The following is a 22,307-nucleotide window of genomic DNA, read 5'->3' as shown; positions in this document are numbered from 1 at the left end:
GAAGAAGTTGTTTGTTGACTGTCAGATACCTTGTCTATCATTTGTCTTTTAGAGAGAGGACGCTAAAAGACATGAGGACACCTTGGTTCAAAGACGAGACGAGACCAGAGTCTTTGGACCAGGACATCATACTCAGTGACTCTCTTTAAATACAAAGATAAGTATAGATTTATTCAGTTCTTCATCAGTGTTTCAAAATGTTAAATTTAGGTGTGAAACATTATTTTTACAGGACAAGTTCAAATGATATTCTATAAACATTATTCAAAATTGATGATCTATTTTATTAGATTTGATGTAATTTCATCACCAATCAACAGTTGTAACATTTAAACAGTATGGAATAAGTTGTTGACTTTTATCCTGCCTTGTCTGTTTGTCTCCATTGTGTCCATTATATCCAGTAAAGACCAGCAGCCTTAGACGTCCCCCTGATCTGCTGCACCAGCATTCATTGTAAACCACATTTAAAAAAAGATGAGTATATACTTTTACATTTGATTCTGTCTGAAAACATATTTGTATTTAGAGGTAAAAATGTCAAAGTGATACACACTGCATCTTTTTTCTGAACGTATTGTTGTTCACACACATCTGTCTCAAATGACTTAGAAAAGCAAGGAAGCTCAGGAAGCTGAGTCCATGACAGAGGGAAAGCAGACTGGAGAGCTTTTTAAACCATTGACTAAGTTGTTAACTGATGTTCTGCCTTGTCCGTTTGTATTCATTTTCAGCAAAGACAAGCCGTCTTAGATGTCCCCCTGAACTGCTGCACAAGCATTCAATGTAAACCCACATTTAAAAAAAGGTAAGCATACTGTATATTTCTATAGTTTTTATCAGGACTTGAATAATTAATTATCAAGACATCCCATGAAAGATCTGATCCAAGGGAGAATTTATGTGTGATGTCATTTTTACAACAGAACGTGGAAGAGAAGTCCAGAGACAGAAGGAAAGGAGACAGCATGCAGTTTCCCCCCACCCCCCAATCTGCACCAGATCATGCATTATGCTTCTGCTTTTGCAGTCATATGAAATAAATGGTTACACACTGTTCATTTAAACCTGGTTATTTGTCATGATGTCAAATCAGTCATCAGGTGATCCTTAGCTGCAAATCACAAGGAAAAAAAGGTTGATGATTTGAAATCATGGGTTGGAGGATGTTGGAGTTGGATGATTGAAACATTTAAAGTTATACAGTTGCAGAAAAGTCTTGGTTGGCATCACTGAAATTCAGTATGTCTTACTGACAAAGTGAGGTTAAAGTAGAATTGAAGTATTAACAGAAAAGGATGTTAAACATTTGTGTTTGGTTCAAGGGACTTCATGTTCTCTAAAGTGATACAGTAAGGGAACTTTGAGGACGTAACAGTTGTTTGGTTTTCAGCTTTTCCCAAACTAAACAGTCCCAGTGAAAATACTTTGACATGAACACTGGTCTTTACTGCCCTCTAGTGGATTTAGTCAGTAAAACATTGTGAACACTGAAAGATCAAACCACATTTAAGAACACATTTTTGTTTAATTTTAAAACATATGCACCACATAGGCATCTTAAACATCTTCTAAAACATATGACAATATGGAATAATATATGCTCTCTCATTTTCATTAGAATATTGCTTATCAAAAGGTCTAAAATAAGTAAGCTGGTCAATGCATATCAAAGCATGTTCATCAATATTCTCCTCTATACAATATGAATGAAAGTGTTCATCAAAGAACATTGTTTTAACTGTACATCCTAAAATAAAAGCACGCTGTTCGTGTATTATGATATTGCAGATTTTCTTGAACACAGGTAGATCATAGGATGTTCCAGTGCATATAAACAGATTAACCTGGTACTCAGTGCCATCATTTCTGACCCAAATTGTAGTTGAAACATCTGCACATGCATCTAAATGTAAAATCTGACACAGTAATTCTCCACCTTCCAGGTCATCTATGGTTTTGATTTTAATAGGACCAACCTCAAATCTTTTAAAATAATAATTTTCATAGCAAAATGCAAGTTGACGCTGGTGATGCTTGACCAGAGATTTTGTAAGGTTTTTAAAATTTTTAACAGACTTTTTAAAAAAATAATGTTTAGCTTCGAATCTCATACACCACATATGAATGAGAGGGCCAATTTTTTGAATACTTCTTGGATAGTGAATCATTAAGTGGTGCTTGGGTATCAATTTTTTATCAGGATACAAAGTTTTGAACATGGTGTGGTGGTCATGGATCAAATGTTTTAGGTAACAAATCATGCCATCAGTAATGATGGGGGAAAACACTATATTAACAATTTGTAACAAAAGGAGAACAAACTTCCAGTGATTATTTTCCCTTTCAACCACATCACCAAAGATGAGTGGGGTATTACGGAGAACACACAATGACTGAATGGCCTTTAAACCTAACTGTTTGCTGTTATCATCCACTTTTAAAACACTTGGTCTGTTTTTACGTTCCATGTAACCATAATTAAAACTATGTATCCTGTCCAACAGCGTGTTCAAAGAGATGTATCCATTTTTTATCAGGTACTGAAAAAACTATTTCAGTTCATACTGTACAACACCTTCCAACAAATCATGCATGATATCAACTGAAAAATTATCAGAGCTATGAAAATATTCTAATGAATTCAGCACACAAGGTTTTTTAACACCATAAACAGAAGGTAGAGCAGGAACTTCACTTAGTGCGTTACAATGTTCAATGTGAAGCTCTCTTGAGCGCAGAATCAGCCCAGGGTCACTCTCGTTAAACACAGACTGAATGTCTTGCTTATTAGTTAGGCAAAACCTACACCAATGTGTTGCACTGAAAGATTCAACAAAGCCTTGCAAGCTATTTAAAGCAAGATTATCACCAGTGACTTGTATTACAGAGCCAAATAATGGTTCTTCAATAAATGGAAGTTGGATTCCTTTTGTTTCTAAAATTTTCAAATCATCAATTACAGGCTTTAATATTTCACCAAAGCCATATTTTTTTAAATCTTCTGTGTAGAAAAGAGCTGCAAGGTGTACATTCATTATCACAGAGTTTAACTTTGGTGGGAGGTTTTTGAAAGTAAAATAGACACACCCAAGTTTATGGACACCCTTCTTGGAACCTAATGGGTTGGCGGTTTCAAAATCATGGTAATAAAGCAAAATTTGGAGGGCCTGCTTCTGTTGTGAGAACAGAGAATGATTTTGGAAATATAACCCATCACTGATATCTCTGTGTGTTCCCTTTTTACTCAGTTTCTCTTGCAAAAAAGCCTCTCTTATCTCACTATTTTTGAAAATGGATTTAAGTGTACCTAATATGGGCACATACATGTACTTGTCTGTTACAGGAATCTGACTAAAGACACCTGTAGTTCTATCTCTCCGTGTATCCAGTCTCACACCAAGGACAAATTCTTTGGGTTCAACTATTTCCCATTTTTCATCAGAATATTTTTGTCTCTTGTTCTCTGTATTAAATCCAGAAAAGGGGTTATCTAACTTATCTAAATTGTGCACTATTTTTTTTATAAATGTCTGCCTGCTGTGCTTCAGAAGAAAATGTTTGGAGAACTGCTTCTCGTGCTTGACTTTGTACATCACTAACAACTTCCTCCATTGAACAAACTATTGTTTGGACAGTACTTTGAGAAATACCAGAAGCTTGCAAGTGTGCAACAATTGATCCACACATTCTATCAAGCAAGTTTTTTGTGACAGGAGGGGGGACCTGCAACATGGATGTAGAAGTTGTAGGCTGATCACTTAAAAAATCCCCCTCAGAATGTGATTCTGTGGCAACTTCCTGGTTAGTAAGGGCCTGTTCATCAAGGTGTTGCCTATGTGCAGTGTTAAGGTGCTTTCTGAAGCCATTGTAAGTACAAAAAGATGAAGGACAACCTTGCTCTCCACATTTTAAACGCAGTTTTTTTGCCGGATATAACCCGTGCTGAAATTTCAAATGCTGACAAAGACCTGAACAATTTTTGTGGTGCTTTTTACATACAAAACATGTGAACATGGTTAAACAGGTTTTTGAACACCTTCGTAATCTAGTGGCATTTTAAGTATTATTCAAAGAAAACTAGTTTTGTGTTGTGTTGCACAAATCAAACATTATAACAGTTGTTTTAACTATTAACATTGCGTTTTGCAGAAAAAACATGTGAACTCACTTGGACAGTTTGCTTAACTGTGTTCTGACCTCTGTACTCTGGTGGCATTTTAACGATCACGCAGTACTCGGGCTCTCAGTTCCTTGACTCTTGGGCTCTCTTTTGCGTTCCCAACATCAATGTGGTAAACTGTGGTTTGTATGAAAGTGTAGAAACCGGAGAGAGCTTCATCATAAGAGAGGCTGAAGACATAGTGAGCTTTGAATAGAACATCAAAAGCAGCAACTGATGTCTGAGCATCGCACGGGATTGCTTTCTGGTCCACAATGATGAAGAACTTTTCGATCTTCTTCTTTTGCTCACCGATGCAGAGAAGGAAGGGCTGTCTTGCATCAACTTTGTCCAGGAACGTAGTGAGGCTGGCTCCTTGCTGCAGTTTGAACCAGATTTACAGAAACATAATGAATATAACATACCAGATCAAATTAATTGTTGCTGTCCACTATCAACCTGTAACAAACACTTCTTACAATTGCAGAAAACAAAACGTAGGATTTTGGTGGTATGAAAAGCTAATAGTACATACCTTAAGATATCTCACAAGATGATTAGCTGCCTGTGCTGAGCTTATCTTTGCTGTTTTTTTGTGGCCTCTTGATGTAGGGGGCAGGAGATGCAACAGCAACAGGAGAGCCGACATATCACTATCCCAGCCTTGAACACAAATGAGATTATTTTAGACAGAAAAAAGTTATTAATGACTTCAGTTGCCATTTAGCTTAAACGTTTAGTTACAGTCTGTAAACTAGTTTATAATTTAACTTCAAATTACCATGCATAGAATGTGTTTATTTAGACAGATTATTTAGTTTTAGTTTACTGTTGCATGTAAGACTTAATAAACTAGGTAGCTGGGGGTATTTCGCATACAGTACTACATATTTACCATAGTCATTCTCTGCCTCAGGGTTAAAAGGTTCCAGCAGCTCCTCCACATATGGACTTTGAGGAAGACTCTGGCATTCTGCGATGACTTTCTGCTTGAAATATGAGGGCCACCTTGCAAGGAACCGTCCAGATACTTCATCCCCAAACATTATGGAAAAGTCCTGGTCAATCTGTTGAGAGAGACACAATGTGCATTTACAAGTTTCTTATGAGTGCTTTGCACTTACGAGGATTAAGGTATAAAATACTCAAAGTACTTTAAAGGGATCTGTACATATCCTTACCAATCCAGGTATGTCAAGGAAACGAGGGAAGACCTCCAACACTGAAGCTGTTGCATCCTTGTCGTGAACCATCTTCTGCCTGTATTCAAAGGTTGCTCTCATTTTCTCTTTAACCACCACTTTATCTGTTGAGTGTCTGATTAAAGAGAGTGCCTCTCTGCACTCGTCACCAAACAGCTGGTCACCAGTTAACAGAGATTCCCGTTTTCTCATTGGACTGTCCTTGACAATCGGCCTGGAACACCCGCGTGGTCCATCGCAAGTGTTTCGTTGTACTGTCTTAAGTCTCCAAGCAAGATAACCGGTATTTGCCTCCGGATCGTAGTAATGTTCCTGCATGCATGCACACACATATGTACACACAAAGACACATAAAAAGCAATCAAAAAAATATATTTTAACATAAATATGATATGATAAATGATATACCGACACACTTTGTAAATGTAAAGGGACACAAACACTTACATATCCATTTTTGGAAAATGGATCTTGAAGATATGGAAACCGGGTAACAATTCCCTGTGCATAACTGACCCGCACACTTGTGGGTGGAATTCTTCTATTGACAGAAAACATTTATTAGAAATTAGAAAAATCCATCCATAGGGCTGAACACTGCTGTGTATGTACAGTACAGGCCAAAAGTTTGGACACACCTTCTCATTCAATGCGTTTTCTTTATTTTCAGGACTATTTACATTGTAGATTCTCACTGAAGGCATCAAAACTCTGAATGAACACATGTGGAGTTATGTACTGAACAAAAAAAGGTGAAATAACTGAAAACATGTTTTATATTCTAGTTTCTTCAAAATAGCCACCCTTTGCTCTGATTATTGCTTTGCACACTCTTGATTCTCTCGATGAGCTTCAAGAGGTAGTCACCTGAAATGGTTTCCACTTCACAGGTGTGCCTTATCAGGGTTGATTAGTGGAATTTCTTGCTTTATCAATGGGGTTGGGACCATCAGTTGTGTTGTGCAGAAGTCAGGTTAATACACAGCCGACAGCCCTACTGGACAACTGTTAACATTCATATTATGGCAAGAACCAATCAGCTAACTAAAGAAAAACGAGTGGCCATCATTACTTTAAGAAATGAAGGTCAGTCAGTCCGGACAATTGCAAAAACTTTAAATGTGTCCCCAAGTGGAGTCGCAAAAACCATCAAGCGCTACAACGAAACTGGCACACATGAGGACCGACCCAGGAAAGGAAGACCAAGAGTCACCTCTGCTTCTGAGGATAAGTTCATCCGAGTCACCAGCCTCAGAAATCGCAAGTTAACAGCAGCTCAGATCAGAGACCAGATGAATGCCACACAGAGTTCTAGCAGCAGACCCATCTCTAGATCAACTGTTAAGAGGAGACTGTGAGAATCAGGCCTTCATGGTCAAATAGCTGCTAGGAAATCACTGCTAAGGAGAGGCAACAAGCAGAAGAGATTTGTTTGGGCCAAGAAACACAAGGAATGGACATTAGACCAGTGGAAATCTGTGCTTTGGTCTGATGAGTCCAAATTTGAGATCTTTGGTTCCAACCGCCGTGTCTTTGTGAGACGCAGAAAAGGTGAACGGATGGATTCCACATGCCTGGTTCCCACTGTGAAGCATGGAGGAGGAGGTGTGATGGTGTGGGGGTGTTTTGCTGGTGACACTGTTGGGGATTTATTCAAAATTGAAGGCACACTGAACCAGCATGGCTACCACAGCATCCTGCAGCAACATGCCATCCCATCCGGTTTGCGTTTAGTTGGACGATCATTTATTTTTCAACAGGACAATGACCCCAAACACACCTCCAGGCTGTGTAAGGGCTATTTGACCAAGAAGGAGAGTGATGGAGTGCTGCGGCAGATGACCTGGCCTCCACAGTCACCGGACCTGAACCCAATCGAGATGGTTTGGGGTGAGCTGGACCGCAGAGTGAAGGCAAAGGGGCCAACAAGTGCTAAACACCTCTGGGAACTCCTTCAAGACTGTTGGAAAACCATTTCAGGTGACTACCTCTTGAAGCTCATCGAGAGAATGCCAAGAGTGTGCAAAGCAGTAATCAGAGCAAAGGGGGGCTATTTTGAAGAAACTAGAATATAAAACATGTTTTCAGTTATTTCACCTTTTTTTGTGAAGTACATAACTCCACATGTGTTCATTCATAGTTTTGATGCCTTCAGTGAGAATCTACAATGGAAATAGTCCTGAAAATAAAGAAAACGCATTGAATGAGAAGGCGTGTCCAAACTTTTGGCCTGTACTGTATGTCTGATTGTATGTGTATGTGAAGCTTCTGGTTCATTTGATAGATTTTTACCCATATGAATCAGTCATTTCTGCAACCAGAATATTGACCATCTGTCTGCGTGTTGCATCTGACAGCGTTTTAGTTTTGTCATACTCTTGGAAGATTTCTTCACCCTTTGGATTTGACCTCAGAACAGTATCAACTTTCTGCAAACAAAACATTTTCAAAATCAGCCTTGAGAAATTTTGTTTATATTGACTTTGTTGTGTTTTGTTGAATAGTAGTTCAAGTAGTGGTGATCTAATAGCAACAGTTTTAGATATTGTATATAATATATTGATGGTTTCAAGGTTTACCTGTCTTGCTTCCTCACAATCCAGCTCTCTCAGGCCCCTTCTCCTGTTCTTTGTAGATGGAAGAATAATAGTTGAATCCGATGAAAGGGAAGAAGCTGGTGATGCTGAAAGGTCTGCGGATGAAGCCAATGATGCTGATGGCTCCGGCAATACTGATGACAGTGATTCATCTGCGACCACATTGATTTCTAGATCTAAAAAAAGAAATACTTTTATTTACTCTATGGGGTCTTAAAAACAATGATGTAATGACAGATCAAATCATAGTCAATGCTGTTTTAAAACACTGTTGAGTTGATGATCCTGTATGAGACCACATAAAACAAAAAACAACAACATCTAACCTTCAGTTGTAAACATTATGGAAAATGCATCTTCACATAAAAATTAGTTAGAATGAGAAAGTGTTTCTTACATATCAACAGGAATATCAATGCATTCATATCAATGACTGAGTCAATTATTCTGAATACATTTTTTAATAAGCCTTACCTGTAGCTACATACTGACGGTATCCAACCTTAAACTTTCGGACCCCTGACTTTAAGAGCTCATCAAACACATCTGCGTCGATCTCAGTACCAGATTCATCATTCAGTCTAAGCTCACCTTCAGTTAGAAGATGAGCCTGCAGACTGAATTTGTTTGTTACTGTAAGAAATCAAAAAGAAATGACATTAAGCTACAAAATCAACCATGTCATTGAGATCTGTAAGCTGAGTGTTAACTATTGTAGTTTAGAATGTAGATACCAACCTTCTTGAAGAAACTGGAGGAAATCAAAGTTTCCATCACTTTGTGGAACTTTGATGTATTTTTGGACTCCTCCGTATTCCACCTTTGCCAGCATTTTTTGTATTCCTGTAAGTACATGAAAAATGGATCTTACTATAATTAAAATGAATGAAAGAACAGTTGTTGTATGCCAATATCACATACTTTCCATTAGTATCTTACCATACAAAATGCCAGTGAGATATTACTGCATCCTTCGTGTTATTAGAAGACCTAAGACACAAAAGTTTGAGTCACTTTTATATGACTAAGCACTTAAGAATCAAAGATTTCACATTTTATAAAACAAAACGACAACCCTGCATGTCATTCATGGAAAGAAAAAAAACCTTCAACTAAAAGACATTAAACATTTACACAGCAAATAAAACACTAAAAAAGTAATAATAACTTTAAAGAGCACTGACATGTAGCTCCATTATGAGAGCAATAAGCAAGCAGTCACACAGATGTTCGACAAGAAACCACTGTGACACTGTAGAGAGATTGATAAATCAATTTGATATTGTCTTAGCTCTGCAGTCTGCAATTTGACTTCTTGTAAATCATTTTGTCTTTCCCGGTAAAATAAAAAGATATCGTGCTGTACATCGATTTGCTTAAGAGAAGCAACTTACTGCAAACCCGCGGTGTCAACATGTTGTCGGAGAAGTCAAGATATAGCAAGTCAGTAGTAGTGTAGCAGACTTCAAATGCTCACTGACTCACAGAAATGCAAGTTTTACAAACCGAGGATAATCCCGCCACCCGTTTTCGCATAGCATTTGGGCTGCTCGTGAATTAAAACAACCCAACTAGACACATTGCTTCAGTTAGCCTAACATTAAACTCGACATACTTAACTTAATCAACAGTTTTTGGCACCGCTGTCTCTAAAACGTGTGTCATTGGTATGGTATTTGCTATCAAATCAAGTTTAGGCGAGCTGAAATGAACGAGTTAGCTACTAAAGATATTTGGTTAGGTTGGCTAGTTTGAGTATTACAGCATAACAGAAGCTAACAGTGCAACAGTGGTTGGGTGAAAGACGTGCCGCTCATTTTTTTCTGTCCCTGAGGTTTAAATAGCTTTAAAAATGTGAAAATTTCAAAATAAAGTTATAATTTACTTTAAAATATCTTTTTCTTTAGGCCCCTATCTTGAAATGCCTGATTTTATTCAGTTTTGAGATAATATTGAGAGAATGATGGCAAAATTGTCTAAATGGTGTAACCATAAAAATAGAGCACCAAGAGTATAAGTTGTTGAAAAAATGTGTTATCATGTTCTAAACAGCCTCTGAAATACATTGGCATAATCTTAAACAAGTATTTTTTAATACCAAATAATAATAGAGGAACATGGCAGTTCTGAATATTTCCATTAACATGGGGAATCATGTCTGCCAAGTCAAACTTCTGGTATGTCAACTGGTGTAACCACCCTTTTTGGAGCCATTTTGAAAAATTTGAGGCAGAAGATCATGTGACAGGATGTGATGTCAAACAGAAGGACCCCTGAAGAACACAATTGCTACATGTAAAGGCTAGTAACTCTCTCTAAAATTTGACAAAATAGAGCATTTTCAGGTCATGGTCAGGTATGTCTAGAACACATGTCAAATGGTATGACCTCAGTAAAATGTTGATAAACATAAATGATCATAAAATATTTAAATGAATATGAAAAATAGTTTTAAATGTTCAACCCAAGGTCAAGTGTTTAGCTAGTTGTCCACAATAATGCCTGCAAAGTTTGATTTCAATTTGAAATGTCAAGTGGTGTAACCGGGTTACACCACTTGACATTATATATACACCACTACCTCCAGACTAATTTGATCAATTTATGGACAATAGTCCTACTTGTTTTTTATTATTATTATTATTATTATTATTATTATTATTATTATTATTATTATTATTATTATTATTAATAATAATAATGATAATTATAAAATGATTGCTGTTATTATTAAAATGATAATTCTATAATGTAAAACAGTGAAACAGTGAAATCTGTTTTTAATTTCACATTTCTATAGGCTAATGCACATAAGCAAGCAGTATTCGGGTGGAAACTTGTGTATGCAAACAACAAACTCTCTCCTCTTCTCACACCCACGACTGTTAGAGGCTTATATTTTTGAGCTCTTCCCCAGTCTGGTCAGAACTGAAGAAGCTTTTTGGAGGAGAGGTGAAACGTCTTCAAGAATTTCTACCAGTCCAGTTGCCTTACGGATCAAGCTTTGGATTACCATGACCTGGATGACTGAGAACCTTCACAGACATGTAGCTTCGCATTTTGGCAAAGATACCCTCCTGCGGGCGCGAGAGCACGAAAAGACAGCCTAGAAATTAGCAGACTACAGGAACCACGTTCGATTCAACCTGAGATGCAGACAGCAAAGGATCATCCCTAGCAGTTTACGGGTTAGATCAACAGTGAAAGGACACAAGGCCAAACAAATCCTCCAGAAAGCTCAAAACCAACTGCTCAATGAGAGACTGCAGCTGATGCATTGCAGTGACCGTACAGAGACAATGACGCAGCCACAACAACTCAAAGGTCTCAACTTTGCGGTAACTCAGGCTCAAGGTTTCAGCTGCCCTCTGCCAAGGCACCTCCTTCCAACCTCTCCATCCAGGAAAGAAGGGCTCTCACACCGGAACACATTTGTGACATGTTGGAACTGTGCCTCAACACCACCTACTTCACCTTCAACGGAGACTTCTACAGGCAAAAGTATGGCTGTGCCATGGGCTCCCCCGTGTCTCCCATAGTGGCCAATCTCTTCATGGAAGAGGTAGAAAACAAGGCACTCTCCTCTTTCATAGGAAACACCACCAGCCGCTGGTTCAGATACGTTGACGACACCTGGGTCAAAATCTGCTCTGATGAAGTAGAAGGTTTTACAACTCATCTTAACTCAGTAGATAACAACATCAAGTTCACAAGGGAAGATGTCAGAGGTAACAGTCTTGCCTTTTTGGACTGTGCAGTGCAAATTGAAGAGGACAGAAGCCTCAACATCGAAGTTTACAGGAAACCCACCCACACAGACCAGTACCTGCTCTTCAACTCACATCATCCTCTGGAACACAAGCTAGGGGTAATAAGAACCCTTCACCATAGTCTGAAGGTACCCACAAGAATGGAGGGAACAAAGAAGGAACAACTGCACATCAAGGAAGCACTTAAAACCTGCGGTTACCCCAACTTGGCCTTCATCAAGACCTCCAAAAAGTGGATTTCCAACAGGGAGGAGAACAGCAACAAATGATGAAAGCATCGTTATTCCATACCTATCTGGGGTCTCAGAGAAACTCCGGAGGATCTTCAATAAACACAACATCCCTGTTAATTTCAAGCCATCCAACACATTGAGACAGAAACTGGTCCATCCCAAGGACAAAACACCACAGCACAAAAGGAGTAATGTAGTTTATGCCATAGTGTAACAAAGATGGCAGAGAACGGTACATTGGTGAAACTAAACCTCTCCACAGACGCATGGCCCAACACAGAAGAGTCCAGTTGCCTTACGGATCAAGCTTTGGATTTTTAAGATTAGTGTTAATGAAAGAAAAATCTATTAGTGTGTTCACATTCATTAAAATACCAAAATCATTTTACTCCATGACTTTTCATTCAATGTCATGTGTCAGTTGCTTGTCGTTCTCATACAGATAGTATGGTCAGTTGGTGTAACCGATAAATGTCAATTGGTGTAACCAATGTAACCAATAAAAATCTGATATTGTGCAAAAAAGTGACTGTGCATATGATTTTAGCTCTCTACTACACTGTAAAAATTAAATTTAAAATAATTTTAAACCAACTGACCCAAGAATAGAGAGAAAACATTAATGTCTAAGACATACCAACTTGCTCAGTGCAACAAAACCCATATTATCTAAGTTTAGTAATAAAATATTTTAAATATACTTTGAGATGATATTTCATAACAAATCACTTATTTGTACCAGTACACTTGTACACTTCTATGAGGGTGAATTATTTCATATTTGTCATACTTTTGTGGTTACACCATTTGACATTTTATTGGCACTGTGATTCTTTAATTGGTTAAAAATGGTAGAAATGTCATATAAAAAACTATGACACCAACAGAAATGCAAACTATACATTCAAACAAACATCTAAGAAGTTGTTTTAACAAGTTTAAAGCATATTTTTGATTTGGACATCATACCAACCCTTATTTGTCACTGACCCGGTTAATAATTGAAAGTAAAAGCACCGTTAAATTAATAATATTTGTATCAAAAAATAACCTTTACAGAAAGTATTTTCTTACCTGAGAACGGTAAATCCTGTCACATCCAGGTTCAGAGTTGAGAGTGAAAAGTATAGAGTTAAAAATTCTGCCATTAACACTTACAGATTTAATTTGTTGACACTTCATGTTAACACTCGATTTTGACTCTAACTTTTTTTACACTGAAGATGCACTTTCATGAATTTGACTACATCAGTGTTAAATTAACTCTGCACTTTCTTAAATTGCCCTAACACCAAAATATCAACTCCCTTCAATTTGCTGTGGCAGAAAAGTCTTGGTTGGCATCACTGAAATTCAGTACGTCTTACTGACAAAGTGAGGTTAAACTAGAATTGAAGTATTAACAGAAAAGGATGTTAAACATTTGTGTTTGGTTCAAGGGACTTCATGTTCTCTAAAGTGATACAGTAAGGGAACTTTGAGGACGTAACAGTTGTTTGGTTTTCAGCTTTTCCCAAACTAAACAGTCCCAGTGAAAATACTTTGACATGAACACTGGTCTTTACTGCCCTCTAGTGGATTTAGTCAGTAAAACATTGTGAACACTGAAAGATCAAACCAAAGACAAAGTTTTCAGTTATAAAAAAGTATTTCAAAATGTGATTCAATAACTTGCCTATGACAGAACAAAGTGCCCTTGATTGATATACAGTTATATAATATACAATAAACTTTATTTATATAGCACTTTTCTTAACAAGGTTACAAAGTGCTTCACACAGAGAATTACAAAGCACAAAAAACGGTGCAAACAGGGGAGAAAAAAGACAGAGGCAAAACAAGACATCTGAATGCAGAGCAAGTTCAAGAATTAGGGGTGAGAAATGCCTTCTTGTATAAAAATGTTTTCAGTGAGGATTTAAAAGCAGTCAAGGTTGTGGACTGTCTAATTGTCAGTGGCAGGGAGTTCCACAAACTTGGAGCTCTGATTGAAAAAGCCCGGTCCTCTTTTGTTTTAAGGCAGGGTCTTGGCACAACCAGCAGAGATGCATCCACAGACCTGAGGGGCCGCTCAGGCACATGGGGGTTAAAATGTTGCTTAAATAGTTTGGGGCCTGTCCATTTAAAATTTTAAAAGTAATCAACAAGATCTTAAAATCGAAATGATAAAAAACTGGCAGACAATGTAAGCTGGCGAGGACAGGAGTGATGTGTTGGTATTTTGATGTGCCTGTTAAAATCCGAGCAGCAGCATTTTGAACTAGTTGGAGTCTGTGGAGGAAGCTCTGACTGATACCTGTTAAAGGTGCATTACAATAATCAAGACCAGAAAAAATAGATATAGATGACTTTGGACAGATCTGAGGGGGAAAGGAAAGGTCTTAGTACTGTGAAAAAGTATTTGCCTCCTTCCTGATTTATCATATTTTTGCACATTTTTCTCACTTAAATTTTTCAGATCATCAAAAATATATATATTAGACAAAGATAACCAGAGTAAACATTAAATGCAGTTTTTAAATGATGATTTTATTTATTTAGGGATAAAAGTTATCCAAACCCACCTGACCCTGTGTGAAAAAGTATCTCCCCCCCCCCTTGTTAAATCACAAATTAACTGTGATTAACCTGATTTTTTGGAAAGCTGAGCTCAATTTCACTAGCCACACCCAGACCTGATTACTGCCAGACCTGTTGAATCAAGAAATCACTTTATAAATATCAAATATGACTTTATTCATAAAAATGGAGTTATCTGTTTTTGCAAATTAACTCTTCATTTGTGTTTAGAGGTAAAAATGTCAAAAGTGACACACACTGCACCTTTTTTCTGAACGTATTGTTGTTCCCACACATCTGTCTCATATGTCTTAGAAAAGCAAGGACGCTCAGGAAGCTGAGTCCATGACAGAGGGAAAGCAGACTGGAGAGCTTTTTAAACCATTGACTAAGTTGTTAACTGATGTTCTGCCTTGTCCGTTTGTATTCATTTTCAGCAAAGACAAGCCGTCTTAGATGTCCCCCTGAACTGCTGCACAAGCATTCAATGTAAACCCACATTTAAAAAAAGGTAAGCATACTGTATATTTCTATAGTTTTTATCAGGACTTGAATAATTAATTATCAAGAAATGCCACAAAAGATCTGATCCAAGGGAGAATTTATGTGTGATGTCATGTTTACAACAGAACGTGGAAGAGAAGTCCAGAGACAGAAGGAAAGGAGACAGCATGCAGTTCCCCCCACCCCCCAATCTGCACCAGATCATGCATTATGCTTCTGCTTTTGCAGTCATATGAAATAAATGGTTACACACTGTTCATTTAAACCTGGTTATTTGTCATGATGTCAAATCAGTCATCAGGTGACCCTTAGCTGCAAATCACAAGGAAAAAAAGGTTGATGATTTGAAATCATCAGTTGGAGGATGTTGGAGTTGGATGATTGAAACATTTAAAGTTATACAGTTGCAGAAAAGTCTTGGTTGCATCACTGATAGTAAGAAATAATACAGTTGAAGTATAAATGATCACAGACCACAGGATCTGCCTGCAGTGACTCACCTCAGCAAATAGAAGCTTCTTAATCTCAGCCGGCTGCTCAGTTTACTAAAATGTGCTAAATTTTAAGACAAAGTCAAGAAGTGAGACGCCACAAAGGAAGCTTTTGGGAAACATGTTTGTGTATGAGCAGCGTTTTTTGCTAGTTTTAACCTTAACAGTGTTTGGTGGCAGACTTTGCAGATGAGCAGAGGACATGTTGTCTTTCTAAGTGCCTAACAGGTGTTTTGACAAAGTGTTGGCTTTTTATTTTCAAGTAAACCAACACAAAAAGCAGGAGAAGCTTGTGTTTACTATTGAGTGGTGGAGCATTTTGACCTGGAAATTGCTTTATACAGAAGTGTGATTTGACTTTTGTCTCAAAGTGCATCATGTATGAAACTCTTCCTCCTCTCATTCATTTTTCTCATCCATGGCTTTAATACTCCTACTCCATACTCCTAACTTCAGACACGTTAACAACCTGTGATATTGTGTTGTGCCTCGTAGCCTAGCATCACACATGACCTAAGTTACACGAAGTATTCACGGTGTGTCAAGTTAAGTTTTCACTTCAGCAAAGCACTCATGGTTAGCTGTTCAGGATCGTTTTTGCTGTTATTTTGATATCGAAACGTTGCATGTTTGATTCATATATCTCAAATGCAGCATCTGTTTATGAAACAGGAAGAATGTCTGAATGTTTACAAAGCAGGGGGAATGTGAGCATCCTCAGAGCTCCAGACAAAGCTGCAGAAACCACTGTATCATACTGATTAATGATAAGTAAATCCACTGTATCATATTGATCAATGATATATAAATCCACTGTATCATACTGATTAATGATAAGTAAATCCACTGTATTGTATTAATTATTATTAATTATTTATACAAAGACCCACTATATCATACTGATTAATGATATATAAATCCACTGTATTGTATTAATTAATGATATATAAATCTTTTACACTACTTTGTCAATAACTGAAGTGTTCATGCCAATAAATCAATCTGAACTGAACTCATACTTTGATCTAGTTTATGTTAAACATGTGAAGAATGTTCCCAACATAGTGTTATGAGAAGGTAAGTATGGGTTAAAGTATAACTGCTTGAATTAAATGAATATATAAAATAATAGCAGTTTGCTAACATCTACACCTGACTGTGAGTTGACCTCCTGTAACCCCACCACTAACGTTCCACTGGTTGTCATGGTGACAGTAAGGGCCGTATCTTTTTGAAGGACACAGTTTCTCTTTCTGAGTTGTTGGAAAGTTGAATGTTGGTCGTTTTAAAACACGGACTGAATCGTTCAGCAGTAAAACCCTGAGTTAAAGTTGAACTGAGGACATCTGCAGGAAACAGCTGTTGAAGTGTCGTAAACATGCCCCACCCCGCCGGGTTACGTCGTGAGAAGTACCTGCTGAGCACCGGCATCGTGCGCGTGCTCGATGAACGCTATGGTAAAATAAAGTAGCCTCCAAAATACTTGTTCCTTTCTTCTCCTTTATAGAAATCATGTGAGCATAATAACATGTCAGATAACACACCTAGCATTACAGAACATGGTTTTATATGAAGAAGTTCTTTCATTGGGACTGTGTGAAATATAGCCTAGCTAAAAGTGTGTCAATAATTAGCTTCAAACTTAGCAATCAAACTTTGTACAGAGTCAGAAAGTGTCATTCTGACGGATTAAAGTATTGTTCTAACTTATTGACTTCAGTAAGTGATACTTTAATGTTCACTCCAGCCTCTCTTACTGTCATGAGGCCAAACTAGAGGGACATATACATCATTGTCATTTCAATCATGTGTCATGGCATGGCCCTTACTGCTGCACCACTATGTTCTAAATGATGATACAACTCAACTGAACTCATTTTTATTTATATATCACCTTTCATACATTCAAGCATGCAGCCCAAAGTGCTCCACAAAAGAACAGAGACAGAAAAGAACAGAATAGATCTATTGCTGTTGTTTTGATCTTTCTCTCAGTTAATGGACACTTTAAAGAGATTTGTTGTCACAGCTGTGTGATTTGTGACTGTGTTGAAAAGATGAAAAGCAAACATTTAGATTTTTAACGTTACCCTTTTTCCTTGAGCCTCTTCTTTTTTGGGAGGGGGATTAATACAGCATTTTTATTAAGAATTTTCAGTCATTTCAAAAAAACAAAATTATGATGATCAAATCAATAAAATAAAATCAGAAAAATACCAGAAAACTAAAATAATATAAAAATAAAATATGATATAATAACAAAGAATAGAATAAGTAAAATGATGCTAAAACAATGGTCATAGTGGTAATAATGCAGTCCAGGGCTAAATGGAAATGACTCAAAGTTAAAAGCCAGATCAAACTGACTTTACTCATTTCTTTACTTTAGTTCAAGAGCCAACATTTTTGGAGGATTTGTTTACAGTTGAATGATAAAGTTGGATTTAAAGTTGCGCTATGCAAATCTGTATTTTAGACATGTACTTACACACTGCAAAAAGGGTAGCTTAAATATAGGGTAAAAAAACTTAATTCAAGGTGAAAATTTCTTAAAACTAGTGAAATGATCTGTCCATGCAGTGAGTTAATTCTACTTGATAACAAATCTTAAAATGAGATTGTTAAATCTAGAAATAAGCAGGCTCTGAAACATATTAAAAGGGTTGAAATAAGTAGAATATGCTGATTTTTAGCTCAAACTACTTGAAAACAAACTTCCTACAGCACAGTTAGAATTGAAATATACTGAATATAAGCAAAGAAAATCTCATGTATTTATTTTGTACACTTAATTTGAGCAAATTAAGGCCTGGGGAAGAAAAACATCAATTTAAGTAAAAAATGACTCACTATTAGAAAACTATGATTACACTGTTTCTTGATATAAGCTTATAAACCCTAATCCATCTTAAAACTAAAATCTTTAAACCAGGTCTTATTCTTAGAATATAACTCTGAAATGTTTCTACAGAAACCACAACAGCAAACTGGATTACTGGCAACATTTAATACATGTCAGGATTAACAACATATAACATCAAGAACACTTTAATAGTGGCTCAGGGTTGATGGATACTGAATCAACAGTCTTTAGAGCCAAACTAAAACAGATATATCACCATACAGCAGAACTCTGAGCATCAATAAGATACAAGCTGAACTGTGTCTTGAAGAGATGCCTCATGTGTTATTCTTAATTCAACTTGAAGTTGTTACTCAATCTTGAAACAAGTTTTATTTTGATGAGACTTTAGGTGAGACAACCAATGTAGCTTATTTTAACAGTCATTCACTCAATTTAGGATTCCCAGACTAACTGAGACAAAAAAAGACATGTTCATAATCAATTTAAGATTCAACCATACATCCAAAGATTAAAAACAAGTAAAGAACTCTAAAAACAAGGTCCTTCATCTAACATGTCTCAATCTAAGAATTCAAATCTTGGCAGGTGATGAATTATTTGAAGTGCAGCACTGACTGTCATCACTCTCATGTATTCACAGCTATCTAGACATTTTTATCCAGACTTAAATGACTCCAGTCATGTCCAAAGTTACGTAACAAATGTTTTCCTTTTTCTTTTCTTTTAGTGGAGCTCCCAAGGCCAGGACCAGTTCTTCAAATGCTTGTTACAAACTTGAGGAACCGGCCTCTGTGCAGCTCAGACACTGAGGTCTTGAGTCACTCCATGTTGAGCCTTTACCACGACCTGGTCACCGGTTCAAAGGACTTCCCTATGATTCAGGCCGAAGTGTTCCTTCGTGTTAACTTGTTGACCACACCCTTTGGCGAGCTGGACGTGAGAGAGAACACCAGACCAATGGATGGACCAGATGGTGTGATGGTGCCTCCTGCAGGCTCCGGCTCTCCCCCTCCGAACATGCAGACTCCAGTTCTTCCTGAGAGGACAGACCTTGGGACCCTGATGGCCGACCCTGATAACTGCGTCACTTTCACGAAGATTGATGACCGAACTATCAGCAGAGTCATCTCCACTGTGTTCGACACTGATGGCACTGAGCTGACCAACCGCTGGAGAGTAACCACCTACAGCCAGGATGGACACCTTCTCATGTCAGTCCTCTGTGGGTTTGTCAGAAAGTCTGCAAGGTATGCGTACACTCCACAGACATGGAAGAAGAGGAAGAGGGATTCAGAGGAAGAGAGCCAGTCTCCACCAAAGAAACACTTGAGACTGTGATGAAGTGCTGAAGCTCTGATCTATCCAATGTTGATTCAGCATCTGGCAGGTCCACCATCAAGATTACTGTGAAGACTGGGGGCTGGTCTTTGCGTCTGGCAGGACCAGCACCAATCCAGTGGTCTTCTACTTTGGCACATGTACCCACAAGAAGAACATGTCTGACTGTGGGTTACATATTGTACATATGTATAAAGTTTATTCCATCATGGTGGATGTACTCAGGTCAGTGTTTTTGGTGCGTCTTGCACCTTTCTTTCTTTCTTGGAGCTGGCCTGTGTGTCCAACATGGTGGCAACTTTGAGGGAGGTTTTGAGGACTGTGACTCTTTTTTAAGAAATTGGACTCATCACAAAATTCAGACTGAAGTTAAGGACAGAAATAAAAGGATATATGCAGCAACTATTTAAAAAAAATTACAAAACAAGACAGCCAAGAGGACTGTCGATCCAGCAAAGAAAATACAAGAGGATGAAACAAAGAGGTCTAAAGAAGAAGCAGGAAAACACAGGAACAAGAGCTTTTGGTGTGTCCTTTGTGGATTCAGGATCTGGCAGGTTAATCAGGTGGAGTATCCTGACCCCTGAGGGCTGGTCTTTGCGTCTTGCAGGACCAACACCCATCCAGTGGTCTTCTACCTGGGCCCATGTACACCTGCTGAGGATGACATAATGTAAATAGTTTATTCCATCATGGTGGTGGGACACAGGTCAGTGTTTTTGGTGCGTCTTGCACCTTTCTTTCTTTCTTGGAGCTGGCCTGTGTGTCCAACATGGTGGCAACTTCAAGGGAACTTTGGGAATTGTGACTTTTTGTGAATGAATCTGGACTCATCAGAAGCAGCTTTAGCCTCAAATTTCACCTCAAGAAAGGAATGAAAGGATATATTACAAAACAACAAAGAGACAACTACAATACTCATCCAACAAAGAGAGGAAGAGGATGAGGACGATGAGGCTGCTAGAAGAATACAGAAACAACAAGAAAGAAGCTGGTGATGATGTGAACCTCTCCTACACTCCTCTTCCAGTAAACTAGAGCAGCCAGTCAGGTAAGAAGGGACACATACACTATATATAAACTCTACACATAAACATACATATACATTTACTGCACATATGGCATCATGTTCTGACTCGTGTGCAATTTGTCTCATAGAATAATAAGAGGAGTCCAATCAACAAGAAAAGAAACAGCAGACTTTGTGATTCCATTCATTTAAAAAAGTATGTTTTTTTATTGATTTCCAGTTTTTTTTCTCCAGTTTGTCAAATCTAGAAGAAGTTGTTTGTTGACTGTCAGATACCTTGTCTATCATTTGTCTTTTAGAGAGAGGACGCTAAAAGACCTGAGGACACCTTGGTTCAAAGACAAGACGAGACCAGAGTCTTTGGACCAGGACATCATACTCAGTGACTCTCTTTAAATACAAAGATAAGTATATATTTATTCAGTTCGTCATCAGTGTTTCAAAATGTTAAATTTAGGTGTGAAACATTATTTTTACAGGACAAGTTCAAAGGATATTCTATAAACAGTATTAAAACATGATGATCTATTTTATTAGATTTGATGTAATTTCATCACCAATCAACAGTTGTAACATTTAAACTGTATGGAATAAGTTGTTGACTTCTATCCTGCCTTGTCTGTTTGTCTCCATTGTGTCCATTATATCCAGTAAAGACCAGCAGCCTTAGACGTCCCCCTGATCTGCTGCACCAGTATTCATTGTAAACCACATTTAAAAAAAGATGAGTATATACTTTTACATCTGATTCTGTCTGAAAACATATTTGTATTTAGAGGTAAAAATGTCAAAAGTGATACTCACTGCACCTTTTTTCTGAACGTATTGTTGTTCACACACATCTGTCTCATATGTCTTAGAAAAGCAAGGAAGCTCAGGAAGCTGAGTCCATGACAGAGGGAAAGCAGACTGGAGAGCTATGTTTGTGCGTTCTTGTTCATCGTTTATCTCAACATTTTAAACCATTGCAAAGACAAGCCGTCTTAGATGTCCCCCTGAACTGCTGCACAAGCATTCAATGTAAACCCACATTTAAAAAAAGGTAAGCATACTGTATATTTCTATAGTTTTTATCAGGACTTGAATAATCAATAATCAAGACATCCCATGAAAGATCTGATCCAAGGGAGAATTTATGTGTGATGTCATTTTTACAACAGAACGTGGAAGAGAAGTCCAGAGACAGAAGGAAAGGAGACAGCATGCAGTTCCCCCCACCCCCCAATCTGCACCAGATCATGCATTATGCTTCTGCTTTTGCAGTCATATGAAATAAATGGTTACACACTGTTCATTTAAACCTGGTTATTTGTCATGATGTCAAATCAGTCATCAGGTGATCCTTAGCTGCAAATCACAAGGAAAAAAAGGTTGATGATTTGAAATCATGGGTTGGAGGATGTTGGAGTTGAATGATTGAAACATTTAAAGTTATACAGTTGCAGAAAAGTCTTGGTGGCATCACTGAGAGTAAGAAATAATACAGTTGAAGTATAAATGATCACAGATCACAGGATCTGCCTGCAGTGACTCACCTCAGCAAATAGAAGCTTCT

The 22,307-nt window shown here is 37.7% G+C and overlaps 3 protein-coding genes across 5 annotated transcripts; 2 read left to right on the top strand and 1 right to left on the bottom strand.

The window, feature by feature from the left end:
- Positions 1–983: 983 nt before the first annotated feature.
- On the bottom strand, positions 984–9,487 carry LOC117805452. The gene is made up of 12 exons (XM_034674183.1): positions 9,356–9,487; positions 8,901–8,951; positions 8,700–8,804; positions 8,436–8,594; positions 7,944–8,137; positions 7,657–7,793; positions 5,812–5,905; positions 5,344–5,676; positions 5,058–5,229; positions 4,698–4,825; positions 4,475–4,541; positions 984–4,300 (listed from the first exon to the last, which is right to left on the bottom strand). Exons 3-12 carry the CDS (start codon positions 8,791–8,793, stop codon positions 4,221–4,223), a joined length of 1,458 nt encoding a protein of 485 aa, XP_034530074.1. The 5' UTR covers positions 8,794–8,804; positions 8,901–8,951; positions 9,356–9,487; the 3' UTR covers positions 984–4,220.
- Positions 9,488–10,115: 628 nt separating this feature from the next.
- On the top strand, positions 10,116–12,410 carry LOC117805451. The gene is given in 4 exon segments (XM_034674182.1): positions 10,116–10,152; positions 11,309–11,997; positions 11,999–12,171; positions 12,173–12,410. Coding segments are annotated over 4 exon segments (1,137 nt in total).
- A 4,303-nt stretch (positions 12,411–16,713) lies between these two features.
- LOC117805389 lies at positions 16,714–22,052 on the top strand. 3 transcript variants are annotated; one of them, XM_034674106.1, is made up of 5 exons: positions 16,714–16,975; positions 19,112–20,773; positions 20,881–20,948; positions 21,052–21,794; positions 21,913–22,052. In XM_034674106.1, exons 1-2 carry the CDS (start codon positions 16,897–16,899, stop codon positions 19,720–19,722), a joined length of 690 nt encoding a protein of 229 aa, XP_034529997.1. In that variant the 5' UTR covers positions 16,714–16,896; the 3' UTR covers positions 19,723–20,773; positions 20,881–20,948; positions 21,052–21,794; positions 21,913–22,052. The 3 variants fall into 3 exon arrangements, with proteins under 3 accessions (XP_034529997.1, XP_034529999.1, XP_034529998.1); XM_034674108.1 differs by lacking the exons at positions 20,881–20,948; positions 21,052–21,794; positions 21,913–22,052 and having other exon boundaries at positions 16,730–17,032; positions 19,112–19,918; XM_034674107.1 differs by lacking the exons at positions 16,714–16,975; positions 20,881–20,948; positions 21,052–21,794; positions 21,913–22,052 and adding an exon at positions 17,041–17,237 and having other exon boundaries at positions 19,112–19,918.
- The last annotated feature ends 255 nt before the right edge of the window (positions 22,053–22,307 follow it).

This window comes from Notolabrus celidotus, chromosome 21 (genome assembly GCF_009762535.1).
Source record: "Notolabrus celidotus isolate fNotCel1 chromosome 21, fNotCel1.pri, whole genome shotgun sequence".
Lineage (NCBI taxonomy): Eukaryota > Metazoa > Chordata > Actinopteri > Labriformes > Labridae > Notolabrus > Notolabrus celidotus.
This window is presented reverse-complemented; position numbering and strand designations above follow the sequence as displayed.